The 14,416-nt window shown below is 44.0% G+C and overlaps 1 protein-coding gene across 1 annotated transcript in view; it reads right to left on the bottom strand.

Annotated features, from left to right (window-relative positions):
* Positions 1 to 14,416, bottom strand: part of LOC138249528 (ATP-binding cassette sub-family C member 5-like) — a 2,567,733-nt gene that overhangs the window by 2,271,164 nt on the left and 282,153 nt on the right. Inside the window, exon 2 of the mRNA XM_069203478.1 lies at positions 7,910 to 8,065. Coding sequence (XP_069059579.1) covers positions 7,910 to 8,065 — 156 coding nt within the window. The remainder of the gene's footprint in view (positions 1 to 7,909; positions 8,066 to 14,416) is intronic.

The raw sequence follows: 14,416 nt of genomic DNA, 5'->3' as shown, positions 1-14,416 counted from the left end.
CTTCCGGCGGAAATCCTGTGTGCACAGCCAAGCCTGGGTCCACGGCACTCTAACCTGCATTGCACGACTTTCTAAGTTGGTCTCCGGCGACGTGGGACTCCTTTGTGCAACTTCGGCGAGCACCGTTTCACGCATCCTCGTAGTGCCTGGTTCTGGCACTTCTCCGGGTGCTACCTGCTTCAGTGAGGGCTCTTTGTCTTGCTCGACGTCCCCTCTCTCTGCAGGTCCAATTTGCGACCTCCTGGTCCCTCCTGGGCCCCAGCAGCGTCCAAAAACGCCAAACGCACGATTTGCGTGTAGCAAGGCTTGTTGGCGTCCATCCGGCGGGAAAACACTTCTGCACGACTCTCCAAGGCGTGGGGGATCCATCCTCCAAAGGGGAAGCCTCTAGCCCTTGTCGTTCCTGCAGTATTCACAGTTCTTCAGCCTAGTAAGAGCTTCTTTGCACCAACCGCTGGCATTTCTTGGGCATCTGCCCATCTCCGAGCTGCTTGTGACTTTTGGACTTGGTCCCCTTGTTCCACAGGTACCCTCAGTCAGGAATCCATCGTTGTTGCATTGCTGATTTGTGTTTTCTTTGCATTTTCCCTCTAACACGACTATTTTGTCCTTAGGGGAACTTTAGTGCACTTTGCACTTACTTTTCAGGGTCTTGGGGAGGGTTATTTTTCTAACTCTCACTATTTTCTAATAGTCCCAGCGACCCTCTACAAGGTCACATAGGTTTGGGGTCCATTCGTGGTTCGCATTCCACTTCTGGAGTATATGGTTTGTGTTGCCCCTATCCCTATGTTTCCCCATTGCATCCTATTGTAACTATACATTGTTTGCACTGTTTTCTAAGACTATACTGCATATTTTTGCTATTGTATATATATCTTGTGTACATTTCCTATCCTCTCACTGAGGGTACACTCTAAGATACTTTGGCATATTGTCATAAAAATAAAGTACCTTTATTTTTAGTATAACTGTGTATTGTGTTTTCTTATGATATTGTGCATATGACACTAAGTGGTACTGTAGTAGCTTCACACGTCTCCTAGTTCAGCCTGAGCTGCTTTGCTAAGCTACCATTATCTATCAGCCTAAGCTGCTAGACACCCTATACACTAATAAGGGATAACTGGGCCTGGTGCAAGGTGCAAGTACCCCTTGGTACTCACTACAAGCCAGTCCAGCCTCCTACATACTGGAACACCCTTATAATTCCCTAGTATATGGTACTGAGGTACCCAGGGTATTGGGGTTCCAGGAGATCCCTATGGGCTGCAGCATTTCTTTTGCCACCCATAGGGAGCTCTGACAATTCTTACACAGGCCTGCCACTGCAGCCTGAGTGAAATAACGTCCACGTTATTTCACAGCCATTTTACACTGCACTTAAGTAACTTATAAGTCACCTATATGTCTAACCTTTATCTGTTAAAGGTTAGGTGCAAAGTTACTTAGTGTGAGGGCACCCTGGCACTAGCCAAGGTGCCCCCACATTGTTCAGAGCCAATTCACTGAACTTTGTGAGTGCGGGGACACCATTACACGCGTGCACTACATATAGGTCACTACCTATATGTAGCTTCACCATGGTAACTCTGAATATGGCCATGTAACATGTCTATGATCATGGAATTGCCCCCTCTATGCCATCCTGGCATTGTTGGTACAATTCCATGATCCCAGTGGTCTGTAGCACAGACCCTGGTACTGCCAGACTGCCCTTCCTGGGGTTTCACCGCAGCTGCTGCTGCTGCCTACCCCTCAGACAGGCAGCTTCCCTCCTGGGGTCCAGCCAGGCCTGGCCCAGGATGGCAGAACAAAGAACTTCCTCTGAGAGAGGGTGTGACACCCTCTCCCTTTGGAAAATGGTGTGAAGGCAGGGGAGGAGTAGCCTCCCCCAGCCTCTGGAAATGCTTTGTTGGGCACAGATGTGCCCAATTCTGCATAAGCCAGTCTACACCGGTTCAGGGACCCCTTAGCCCCTGCTCTGGCGCGAAACTGGACAAAGGAAAGGGGAGTGACCACTCCCCTGACCTGCACCTCCCCTGGGAAGTGTCCAGAGCTCCTCCAGTGTGCTCCAGACCTCTGCCATCTTGGAAACAGAGGTGCTGCTGGCACACTGGACTGCTCTGAGTGGCCAGTGCCACCAGGTGACGTCAGAGACTCCTGCTGATAGGCTCCTTCAGGTGTTAGTAGCCTTTCCTCTCTCCTAGGTAGCCAAACCCTCTTTTCTGGCTATTTAGGGTCTCTGTCTCTGGGGAAACTTTAGATAACGAATGCATGAGCTCAGCCGAGTTCCTCTGCATCTCCCTCTTCACCTTCTGATAAGGAATCGACCGCTGACCGCGCTGGAAGCCTGCAAACCTGCAACATAGTAGCAAAGACGACTACTGCAACTCTGTAACGCTGATCCTGCCGCCTTCTCGACTGTTTTCCTGCTTGTGCATGCTGTGGGGGTAGTCTGCCTCCTCTCTGCACCAGAAGCTCCGAAGAAATCTCCCGTGGGTCGACGGAATCTTCCCCCTGCAACCGCAGGCACCAAAAAGCTGCATTACCGGTCCCTTGGGTCTCCTCTCAGCACGATGAGCGAGGTCCCTCGAATCCAGCGACACCGTCCAAGTGACCCCCACAGTCCAGTGACTCTTCAGCCCAAGTTTGGTGGAGGTAAGTCCTTGCCTCACCTCGCTGGGCTGCATTGCTGGGAACCGCGACTTTGCAAGCTACTCCGGCCCCTGTGCACTTCCGGCGGAAATCCTTCGTGCACAGCCAAGCCTGGGTCCACGGCACTCTAACCTGCATTGCACGACTTTCTAAGTTGGTCTCCGGCGACGTGGGACTCCTTTGTGCAACTTCGGCGAGCACCGTTTCACGCATCCTCGTAGTGCCTGTTTCTGGCACTTCTCCGGGTGCTACCTGCTTCAGTGATGGCTCTTTGTCTTGCTCGACGTCCCCTCTCTCTGCAGGTCCAATTTGCGACCTCCTGGTCCCTCCTGGGCCCCAGCAGCGTCCAAAAACGCCAAACGCACGATTTGCGTGTAGCAAGGCTTGTTGGCGTCCATCCGGAGGGAAAACACTTCTGCACGACTCTCCAAGGCGTGGGGGATCCATCCTCCAAAGGGGAAGTCTCTAGCCCTTGTCGTTCCTGCAGTATTCACAGTTCTTCAGCCTAGTAAGAGCTTCTTTGCACCAACCGCTGGCATTTCTTGGGCATCTGCCCATCTCCGAGCTGCTTGTGACTTTTGGACTTGGTCCCCTTGTTCCACAGGTACCCTCAGTCAGGAATCCATCGTTGTTGCATTGCTGATTTGTGTTTTACTTGCATTTTCCCTCTAACACGACTATTTTGTCCTTAGGGGAACTTTAGTGCACTTTGCACTCACTTTTCAGGGTCTTGGGGAGGGTTATTTTTCTAACTCTCACTATTTTCTAATAGTCCCAGCGACCCTCTACAAGGTCACATAGGTTTGGGGTCCATTCGTGGTTCGCATTCCACTTTTGGAGTATATGGTTTGTGTTGCCCCTATCCCTATGTTTCCCCATTGCATCCTATTGTAACTATACATTGTTTGCACTGTTTTCTAAGACTATACTGCATATTTTTGCTATTGTGTATATATATCTTGTGTATATTTCCTATCCTCTCACTGAGGGTACACTCTAAGATACTTTGGCATATTGTCATAAAAATAAAGTACCTTTATTTTTAGTATAACTGTGTATTGTGTTTTCTTATGATATTGTGCATATGACACTAAGTGGTACTGTAGTAGCTTCACACGTCTCCTAGTTCAGCCTAAGCTGCTCTGCTAAGCTACCATTATCTATCAGCCTAAGCTGCTAGACACCCTATACACTAATAAGGGATAACTGGGCCTGGTGCAAGGTGCAAGTACCCCTTGGTACTCACTACAAGCCAGTCCAGCCTCCTACAGTCCTTTTAGCCAGAACTTCTGTGGGGCTCCAAAGACACTTTGACTCTTTCATTGATTTTATGTCCTCCCTTGACATGGCTGTAAACTATTGTGTCATATCATGGTAATTGGGAATTGAATAAGAGTCAAAAGAAAATGTAGGGGGGTGGGGCAAGAAGTGACAAGGGTCTCCACATTGCCATATCTAGGGGTTACCTTTGACGACAAAGGATCTCGGGCCCCACAGAGAAGGATAAGGAAAAATCTGTTGGCCAGGGCAACAGCGCCACTTTTCGATTTTACAGGAAGGTTGGGAGCTAGCCCGACACAGGCAATGGTGAAAGTCTACACAGCCAAATGTCTGGCTATAGTGAGCTAAGGAAGTTGGCTATGGTGTTACAAGGATTGAGGGGAGATACAGAGAGTGGAGAATGTCTTTGTGTGAAGACTACTTTGTCTCCTGCAGTCAGCTCCCACCTTTGCAGTACATGAAGAACTGGGCTTGGATTATATCTTAGATACGTTGGCTCTTTCTCCTATAGTCAACTGGTTCAAAGTCTGGTCAAGCCCCGAACTGGAACTGAACCAGGCCATTATTAGAGAGTGTCTCGCCCTCAACAAAGACTTCAGTATCCCTTGGTTGCATTATATTAAAGATTCTTTGGAGAAGTTGTGTTGCTCAGCATTTTTGAGGCGCCTGAGAAAATTAGGAAAAAAGATGTATCTTGGGTCAAAAAGCAATTCATGGTAAGAGCCAAAAGTGAGAGAGAGGGAAAGGAATTGAAAAAATTTAAGGTCAGGTTGTATTTACTCCTGAAAACAGATTTAAGTATGGAGCCCTATGTCCGAGTAGTAAATTCTCTGTTTATTATAACATGTTTCAGATTTAACCTTTTACACTGTTTTTTAGCAGAACCCCAGATCGTCATAAAGGAGAACAGTCCTGCATTATCTGTAGGATGTTTGTGCCTATAAAACATGTGAGACATCTATGTGGATATGTTGAACAACACATAAATTAGAAAAAAAATCTATACTGTGTTTTAGGTTACGAGGCATTAACTATAGACATTGTAAATCCTTGTCATTGCACCTTTGTAAAAATAAAACACAGTACTTGTTGAAGATTAGCAGTCAAATCACAAACTAGGCCATTATTTTAGCATTAAAGCCTGCTGCCAAGGGCTACCCTGCTTGTTAACAGTTGTAAACTAGAGTTATAGATCTGAGGCTAAGGCAGGGGCCTAGAAAGTGAGAGGGGGACTTTGACAACCGGCTACAGCCAGAGGTAGGAGGCTGGAATGCTATTAGAGCAGCATTTCCCAAACTGTGAGTTGCAACACATTAGTGGGGTAACATCCACTTTCCATGGGTTGTGAAAGAGCAATAAATAAAAAAGCCTTTACATTTTGTATTTATCATCACATTTTCTATGCTTCAAAGAAAGAGGTCAAATGTCCGACTATCTCTTCAAACAAATTGCTGCTTTTGTTTTTTGACAGGGGGGGTTTACTGTTTACTTTTCTTTCTCTGACTGCAAAGTAAGAGGATTGTTTTAAAGTGACCTATGTGACAATCTTGCTGGAGTACAGGGAATGTGACAGGAAAGGCTGTAGGGTGTAATTTTGGCGTATCACACAACAAAATGTAAATACCTGTAAATAAACTGCACACATAGTTCAGAATACATCAGAAGTTAGGAAAGCAAAAATGAAGCACATTTATTTGTAATTCTGAAATGTGCTGGAAATAAAAATGTAATAGGATCAAAACGAATCAGAACAAAATGATAAATATTCACTGAAACCCTATTTGCACACCTTATTGTTTGTGTGCTATGTAGTTTTCTCAGTAAAACTTTATATATTTTCAAATTTAATAGCCATTTCGAAGAAAACCCAGATCCATCACAATGTGGATAATCAGAGTCCTTGCTCTTGTGACATTTTTTCAACTCAGGAGGCAATGCACTATATGTTTTTTCTGTGGTCATTACAGCACCTTGAGACAGCGTTACATACTACCCCTTTTGAGGGGGAAATGTTTTTGGAAGGTAAAGCCCGCCTTGATATATTTACAAATGCTGCAATCCCCTACAACCTGCTACAATGTGGCTAGTTTTTTGGCACGGGCACTTAGACTAAAAGTTAGTATGGTTAAAGTTGTGGGGATTGATTAACTATTCCTATCCTGCACAATATTTTATAGTGGGCTTAGTTTTGATATATTTATTAATGTTTTTAGTGTTCAGCTAAGTTTGCTTAAGGCCGACTATGAAATGCATTCTGGTCTAATGTGATTGTAAATTTGCTATAGCATCTCGTGGCTAAACTTTTAAATGTCTTGACATTTTTCTCACCATGAATTTATATTTTAATGTGTGGTATTAATTGGAATTTTAAGTGGTTTTATATTCAGAGATCTACTGTTATTGTGTGTTTTTATGGATTTGAATTAATCCTAAATAAATAAATAAATAATATTTTGTTTTATGTCTACATTAATGTATTTTTTCATATTCAACTGTTTATATGTGTATAAATTATATACATAGTGTAACATAGTTAATAAACATTTTTTACATATATCAATTTTATTAATATTTTACATGTATTACTATTATACATATATAGATACACATATATTCAGATTAATAAATGTAAAATATTTAAAATATTATTATAATGTGGAACACAATTTTACAAACCATATTATGTAGCTATATTTTCATAATAACACATTTTAAATATAAAACAATAACGTAAAATACATATTTTTAATTAAGTTACACTAAATATATATGCATTTATGTCACTACAAACACAGATAATTATGTGTGTGTGTTTTCATATAATTATACATAGTATCAAATACTACTGGGATATATTTATTGTACATTGTATTCAATTTAGATATTAAAATCTATAACATTTAGTGCTTTAAACTCTCTATGAGGAAATCAATATTCGTGTCTGTTTTTGGACGATATTAGTGTCAACTATATTTTTTATATTTTTGTACTTCGCATTAGCAAGTATAGGAGCACAATATTGTGGAAAACAATATTTTGGCCGGAATATTTTTGGCAACAATATTGTTTACCAGAATACTGTGTCAGTGATCCCTCAGCTTCTTTGTCAGGAAATCCTCAGGTGTAATTAACTCTACCATTCTTTCTTAATGGCAGAGATAATTTCCAAGAACATGTTACACTGGTAGAGAATATTCCTTTGCCTCATACCCTAAACTCAGACCTCTAGCCTAAAAGTACTTAAGGCTGAGATTTTACTCTGACACTTTTCACATTATGTTCTGCTCTTATAAAACTGATATATATGTAGTCTCATATTTCAAACAAGAGCCGAACCCTGCTTGCTTAAAAAAGGCACTACAAAATAAGTTATTCTAAGGAAGCTGGGAGTTACTAAAACTCAGCTCTGTCGGAGATTATTTGGATTGTCCACAAAGTTTGATTAACTAGTTGTCTCTGAAAAACCATCTCCATCAATAAAAACCCCCACATCTCTTTTCAGTGTTGTTTTGCAAGCAACTTCCTTACTCTTTGCTTCCTTCTTTTTTCCTTAATTTTACAAATCAAATTTAACTATCAGAGGAGAGAGTTTACAAAGTTGTAATATTATCTTTCCTATTTCATTCATATCACATTTAAATATAATATTACCCTAATAATACATAGATTACCCAAATGTTCTCCAGTAGTATAACAGACAGATGCAACAGGAGAGAAATAAATGAATGGGAGAAAGATTGAACGAAAATAAGTAAAAAGAAATAAATAGATAGAAAAAACAATTCAGACTACCTTTGCTTCAAAACCTAAGCATACAAATTACTTGCTTCTTTGTAAATGACATTGCCTGGCATTTTTTTTTCAATTGATTACGCTGTACCAAACATAGCTCTGTCCCATTGTTTTATAGGTGTGTAAGGCCAGAAAACAATATGGAGTAAAATGAATTGGAGATAGTTTAATGTTTTACCTTTGGAAAGTCACTTCGGATGATTCATGGCAGGACAGATCCCACAAATCGATTAGCTGAAGTTCTGAACGTTCATAAGCTTTTCTTGCAAGTGGAGTCAGCCAGTTAAGCGTCATAAAGGAGAACAGTCCTGCATTATCTATAGGATGTTTGTGCCTATAAAACATGTGAGACATCTATGTGGATATGTTGAACAACACATAAATTAGAAAAAAATTCTATACTGTGTTTTAGGTTACGAGGAATTAACTATAGACTTTATAAATCCTTGTCATTGAACCTTTGTAGAAATAACACGCAGTAGCTGTTGAAGATTAGCAGTCAAATCACAAACTATATCATTATTTTAGCATTAAAGCCTGCTGCCAAGGGCTAACCTGCTTGTTAACAGTTGTAAACTAGAGTTATAGGTCTGAGCCTAAGGCGGAGGCCTAGAAAGAGGGAGGGGGACTTTGACAATCGGCTACAGCCAGAGGTAGGAGGCTGGAATGCTATTGGAGCAGCATTTCCCAAACTGTGGGTTGCAACACAATGGTCGGGCAACATCCACTTTCCATGGGTTGTGAAAGAGCAATGAATAAAAAAGCCTTTACATTTTGTATTTATCATCACATTTTCTATGCTTCAAAGAAAGAGGTCAAATGTCCGACTATCTCTTCAAACAAATTGCTGCTTTTGTTTTTTACAGGGGGGTTTACTGTTTACTTTTCTTTCTCTGACTGCAAAGTAAGCAGATTGTTTTAAAGTGACCTATGTGACAATCTTGCTGGGGTACAGGGAATGTGACAGGAAAGGCTGTAGGATGTAATTTTGGTGTATCACACAACAAAATGTAAATACCTTTAAATGAACTGCACACATAGTTCAGAATACATCAGAAGTTAGGAAAGCAAAAATTAAGCACATTTATTTGTAATTCTGAAATGTGATGGAAACAAAAATGTAATAGGATCAAAACGAATCAAAACAAAATGATAAATATTCACTGAAACCCTATTTCCACACATTATTGTTTGTGTTCTGTGTAGTTTTATCAGTAAAACTTTATATATTTTCAAATTTAATAGTCATTTTAAAGAAAAATGCACTGTCTCTAAGTGACACTCACTAATGTATGATACTTTAGCAATATATTTGCGACAACATACGCCAAAATGCACTACAAGTTACATCTTATACCTTTACCACTCTCCTGCTGAGTACAATTGCCTCACTTTGTGTGAAACTAAGTTACTCCAGTATTGGAACTTTCATAGATTCACATGCTTGAATCATTCCCCGTCGTTGAGATGGGAGTCCCCAGTACCTTAGAAAAGACAATGTCTCAATTTTAGTAATCCATCCAAGTCCTTAGGCAAAAAGGACCAAACTTGAGCCTCAGCCAATCAGAGTGCCCCACCCTCTAGAACCCTCCTGAGAGAAGCTCCAGCACTTCAGATATTCTACTGCACGTCATGCTAGGGAGTCTCCTCTGAGCTCTACTCAGTTTGTTCTTGTGAAAAGAAGATTTAGGGGGTCATTATGAACACGGCGGCATTCCCCACCATGTTCATGCTTGCGGTCTAAACACAGACTGCCAACCTGTTGAAGACCCCGCCGGACCAATAATGAACATTCCACTGGACCAGCGGGCAGAAACAGTGTTTCCGCCAGCTGGCCCAGCAGACAGCAGCATATCGGGCAGTGACATGCGCGACGGGGCTGTGCACGGGAGGCCCTGCACTGCCCATGCCAAGTGCATGGGCAGTGAAGGGGCCCCCAGGGGGGCCCCGGAGCACCCATACCACCAGCCTTTCCCTGGCAGGAGAAACCGGCAGGGAAACGCTGGGGGAACACGGGTTCTTTATCCGGAGGGCAGCGCTGCTTGCAGCGCTGCCCTGTCGGATAGAGAATTTCGCCATCGTCAGGCTGCCTGACGGCGGTAGCCTGGCGATTGCAGAGGGCCGCCTGTGGCGGTCTCCCTGTGTTCGGAATATGGCGGTCTATGAAAGCAGGTGTCCTGTAGATCCAGGGACGTCATATAATCCCCGTGATTCGTGCGGAGAAAAATGTCTTGCAATGTGACCATGCAGAAGGTCTGGACCGCCATGTTCATAATGAGGGCCTTAGTCTCTACATCTGATTTTCTACTTGGTTATTGAGTGTTTTCGATTTACACTCACACTTTCTGGAGCCTGCTATACCATCATAATGCCTGACAGAGAAAGAAAAAGTCTCTTTAGAGCCTGCAGTACTTGTGGGAAGAAAAGGCTCCATTCAGAAGATCATCATAGAGATTGCATATATTGCCTCTATCCTGAACATTCTGCTACTGACTGTAAGGTATGCCGTACCTTTTCCTCAAAGACTTTAAAGGATAGGGAGGGCTCCAGAAGCTTAAATCAAGAAAGAACCCTGTCACAGATTCTGACAGTGTGGAGTCTTCATGGTCTTCTAAAAGATCACAAAAGAGACAAAGATCACCTCATTCTGAAAAGGGTTCAAAACAACTGTTAAAGACTTTCAAGACCTCACAGGGATCTGGTGAAGGCCGCAGTCTCTCATCCTCACCTCAGGAGAGAAGATCCTCCTCTAAGTCCAAGCATCGGCCTTCAACATCAAAGGACTTACCTAAACCTTCCTCAGAGCCTTCTACAAAGGTTCTGACTGTGTTCAGAAAGCCTTCTTCAGCTTCTGAAGACAGACCGTCGATGACGATTCCACTGTCAACCAGGTCTTCGTCGTCGACACCCTCGTCAACGAGAACTTACACAGCGGCTGCATCTCAATTGTGGCTTTCTGCTCGTCGACGACATCCACGTTGACGGTAACAAAATCTAGACCGTCGACTTTGAAGATCAAAATGTCGTTGTCGATGATGATTCTGACGACGTCTCCGTTGACGACACCATCAACAACGAGGATTCCTACGTCTACGCTATCGGCGGCGGCACCTTTGATGGGGGCTGGTGCAGTTGGGCTAATGGACACGAGTTCATTGATGACCTCGTCGACACCACTGTCGTCGACACCGTCCACAAGAAGAAGAACGCAGTCCTTTTCTGGGAGCAGAGATGTAACACCAAGAGCTACATCCCCAAGTAAGGTTACACCATTAATTCCAACTCATCTTTTGGAGGAAGATTCTGATGATGATGGGCCGTTTGGGGGAGCCCATAGCCCTTCCCAACTCCATGTTAAGTGGAGGATGAAGAGGAATATTATCAGCAGTAATATTCTCCTCAACAACAGCAGCCAAATATAGCAGAGGATTTGGTCTGTGTCCAGAGTTCCCTTATTTCTAATTTACAACTTAGATTACAAAAAGAGGTTTCCATCACCGCCACAATTGGACATTCAAATGGCGCCTCCTCCCTCGATGCCTGCCACTCCAGTGCCACAGCCTAGGTTATCTCCTAGATCGGCCAGAAGTACTCCGCAAAGGTCTTTCATGCAGGTTACTGACTCCTCGGATGAGGAGAGAGAAGGAGAGTTGCAGGATGCGAACTCAGATTGGGGCAACTATATATTGCCAACACCCTCATCTCCATCGCCTACTCCGGTGGATTCTCCCCCAGGAGATATTGGGGGTTTCCATAATCTGCTTGAGAGAGCAGCAAAGAGATTTGCGTTGCCCATGCCACCTAAGCAGATGGATTGTTTTTTATATGACTTCAAGGAGCCTTATCAAAAAAGTGTCCGCTCCATACCCATAGTGGGCTACATCTGGGAAGAAGGTCTCAAGGTGATGAGAAATCCAGCTACGGTGACGGTGGTCTTGCCTAGATTGGACAAAAAATATAAGGCCCCAGAAGACGCCCCAGAGTGTCTAGTTAGTCACCCGAAACCAGACTCAGTCATAACCCAGGCAGCGCAGAGGCATTAAAAAAAACCATCAACGCCAATTTCAGCTCCTACAGACAAGGAAGGGAGACGGCTGGACAACACTGGAAAGCGTTTCTCCTCCATGTCAGGTCTGAAAGTAAGAGCAGCAAATTTGTTGGCAATCCTGGGGAGGTATGACAGACAGCTGTTGGCCGATATTGCCCTGTATCTAGACCACCTTTCTGAAGACTCTAAGGTCGAGCTAAAGAAAATTCTCTTGGAGGGAGAGTGCATCTCGGCTGGGGTAATAGACTGCACCATGGATGTAACAACCACAGCTTTTCAGCAACTAGCTGGTGGGGCAGTGCTGCGGCGTAACAGCTGGCTTAGGGCAACTTCCTTTCGTCCGGAGGATCAGAATAAGGTATTGGACCTCCTGTTTGATGGGGAGGCTCTTTTTGGCAAGCATGTCGATGAGGCACTACAAGCCAATAAAACAGATACAGACACTGCCAGGTCCTTAGGAACCCTTCAATTTAAGAAGATGCCCTTTTGTGCCTCCAGAGGTCGAGGAGTTTCAGCATATCGAGGGGGTTACCAGAGCTTTTGTTACCCCTCCTATACTACACAGCAGTTTCAACCTCAATACTCTCAAAGGCAACCACCTTCGCCATCCTATTCTAGACCCCTTCCAAGGGGTAGACCGCGTCAGAGCAAAGAGGCGGCCAGACGTCAATGACATGTTCCAGGCTCCGGCTACAACCTTACCACGAATCCAGAAGATAGGGGGAAGGATATCACTATCGGAAGTGGGAACAAATAACATCGGACCAGTGGGTTTTAAAGATTGTTCAATTTGGCCATACTTTAGAGTTCATTTAACGCTCACCTTCTCGTCCTCTTCACCCCTTCTTTCAGAAGCATCTAAAACAACTCCGGCTGGAGGTCGTGACCATGCTCAAGAAGTGAGCGATAGAGAGGGTTCCTTCTTCAGAAAAAGGCAGATGTTTTTACTCCCATTCCAATTCAGGGTTCATCCATTTGGCCTGAAGTCCACCCCCAGAATCTTTACAAAGTGCCTAGGTCCGGTAACGGCTTCCCTGAGAAAGAAAAAACTGCAAATTTTTCCCTACCTAGACGATTGGCTAATAAAAGCGTGGTCGTATCAGGAAGCACACAACTCAACAAGGTCTTGCATAGCATTATTCGACGAGCTGGGCTTCACTCTGAATCTAAACAAGTCGAACATATTGCCAACAAGAGCGACAACCTTTTTAGGGGCAAAAATTTACACCATCATAGACAAGGCTTTTCCTTCAGGAGAGGCAAGCGAGGCTCATTTATCTAACAGAGTACAAAGAAAAAAGTCTCTTTCTGTGCGCATCTACAAGTCACTTCTGGGGATGATGTCTTCTTGCATACAGTCAGTCCCTTTTTTGTCGACTGAGAATGCGTCCCCTGCAGGAGGAACTAGATCTTCAGTGGATACAGAGAGGGGGCTCATTCAACGATTTAATCACAGTAACTCCTCAAATGATTCAAGTGGTCCACTGGTGGAAAGACCAGTTAAACATCGCAGTCAGTCTTCCTTTCCTACCTCCTCGTCCTCCGTTAGTCATCACCACGGATGCCTCCCTAGAGGGGTGAGGAGCGTATCTTCAAGACCTTCAGATCAGCGGAAAGTGGAGCAACTCCTTCCAAAAATATCACATCAACTTGCTGGAGTTGAGAGCGGTTTTCCTGGCCCTACAAGCTTTCCTCCCAGGAATAAGACACTCAGTGGTTCTCATAAGAACAGACAATACTGCAGCAATGCATTATTTAAACAAGCAAGGGGGAACAAAATCTCTTCTCCTATCTCGGTAATCGCAGACTATTTGGAACTGGGCCATTCGGAATGGCATCAGCCTACCAGTGGAACATCTGCCAGGAAGGCAGAACGAGACAGCAGACACTCTCAGCAGGCTGACGTCCTCCTGTCACGAATGGGAGCTGAACCAGGAGGTGCTCGACCAAGTCTTCAGGAGGTGGGGGAAACCCAAACTGGATCTCTTTGCAACTCCGCAGAACACCAAATGCCGCTTTTTTGCAAGTTGGGTTCACCATCTGGGCTCTTTGGGGAATGCGTTTTCGATGGCATGGTGCAGAATATTTGCCTACGCTTTTCCACCCATTCCCCTGATCTAAACAGTACTTGCAAAGATCAAAAGAGAGCATTGCAGGCTCATCCTGATAGCTCGGTTTTGGCCTCGCCAACATTGGTTCTCGGAACTCCTCCTGCTCTCAGAGACGGACCACATTTCATTGAAAGTTTCACCACAGCTCTTGACAAGGATCGAGGGTCAGGTTTTACATCCTGACCCCAGATCACTCAAATTATCGGCCTGGCTCCTGAACACAAAATGTTCGCCCATTGAAATATTCACCCCGAATGTCGCGATATTCTTTCAAAAGCCAGAGCAGATAGCACCAACAAATCGTACTCTTTCAAATGGAAAAGGTTTTGTTTGTGGTGTCAGAAGGAGCAGATTGATCCGCTGCTATCATCGCCAGAGCGAAATTTACCCTATCTCCTCCACTGGCTTGGCACATGCATCCATCAGGGTGTACTTGGCAGCTATATCTCACTTCAGACGTTCGCCGATATCGCCACCTCTGTGGTCTTCTAGATTGGTCAAACAATTCCTCAAAGGGCTCTTTTGA

Source organism: Pleurodeles waltl, chromosome 8, assembly GCF_031143425.1.
Source record: "Pleurodeles waltl isolate 20211129_DDA chromosome 8, aPleWal1.hap1.20221129, whole genome shotgun sequence".
Classification (NCBI taxonomy): Eukaryota; Metazoa; Chordata; class Amphibia; order Caudata; family Salamandridae; genus Pleurodeles; species Pleurodeles waltl.
Note: the sequence above shows the minus strand (reverse complement) of the source record. Positions and strands in the feature narration are given on the sequence as shown.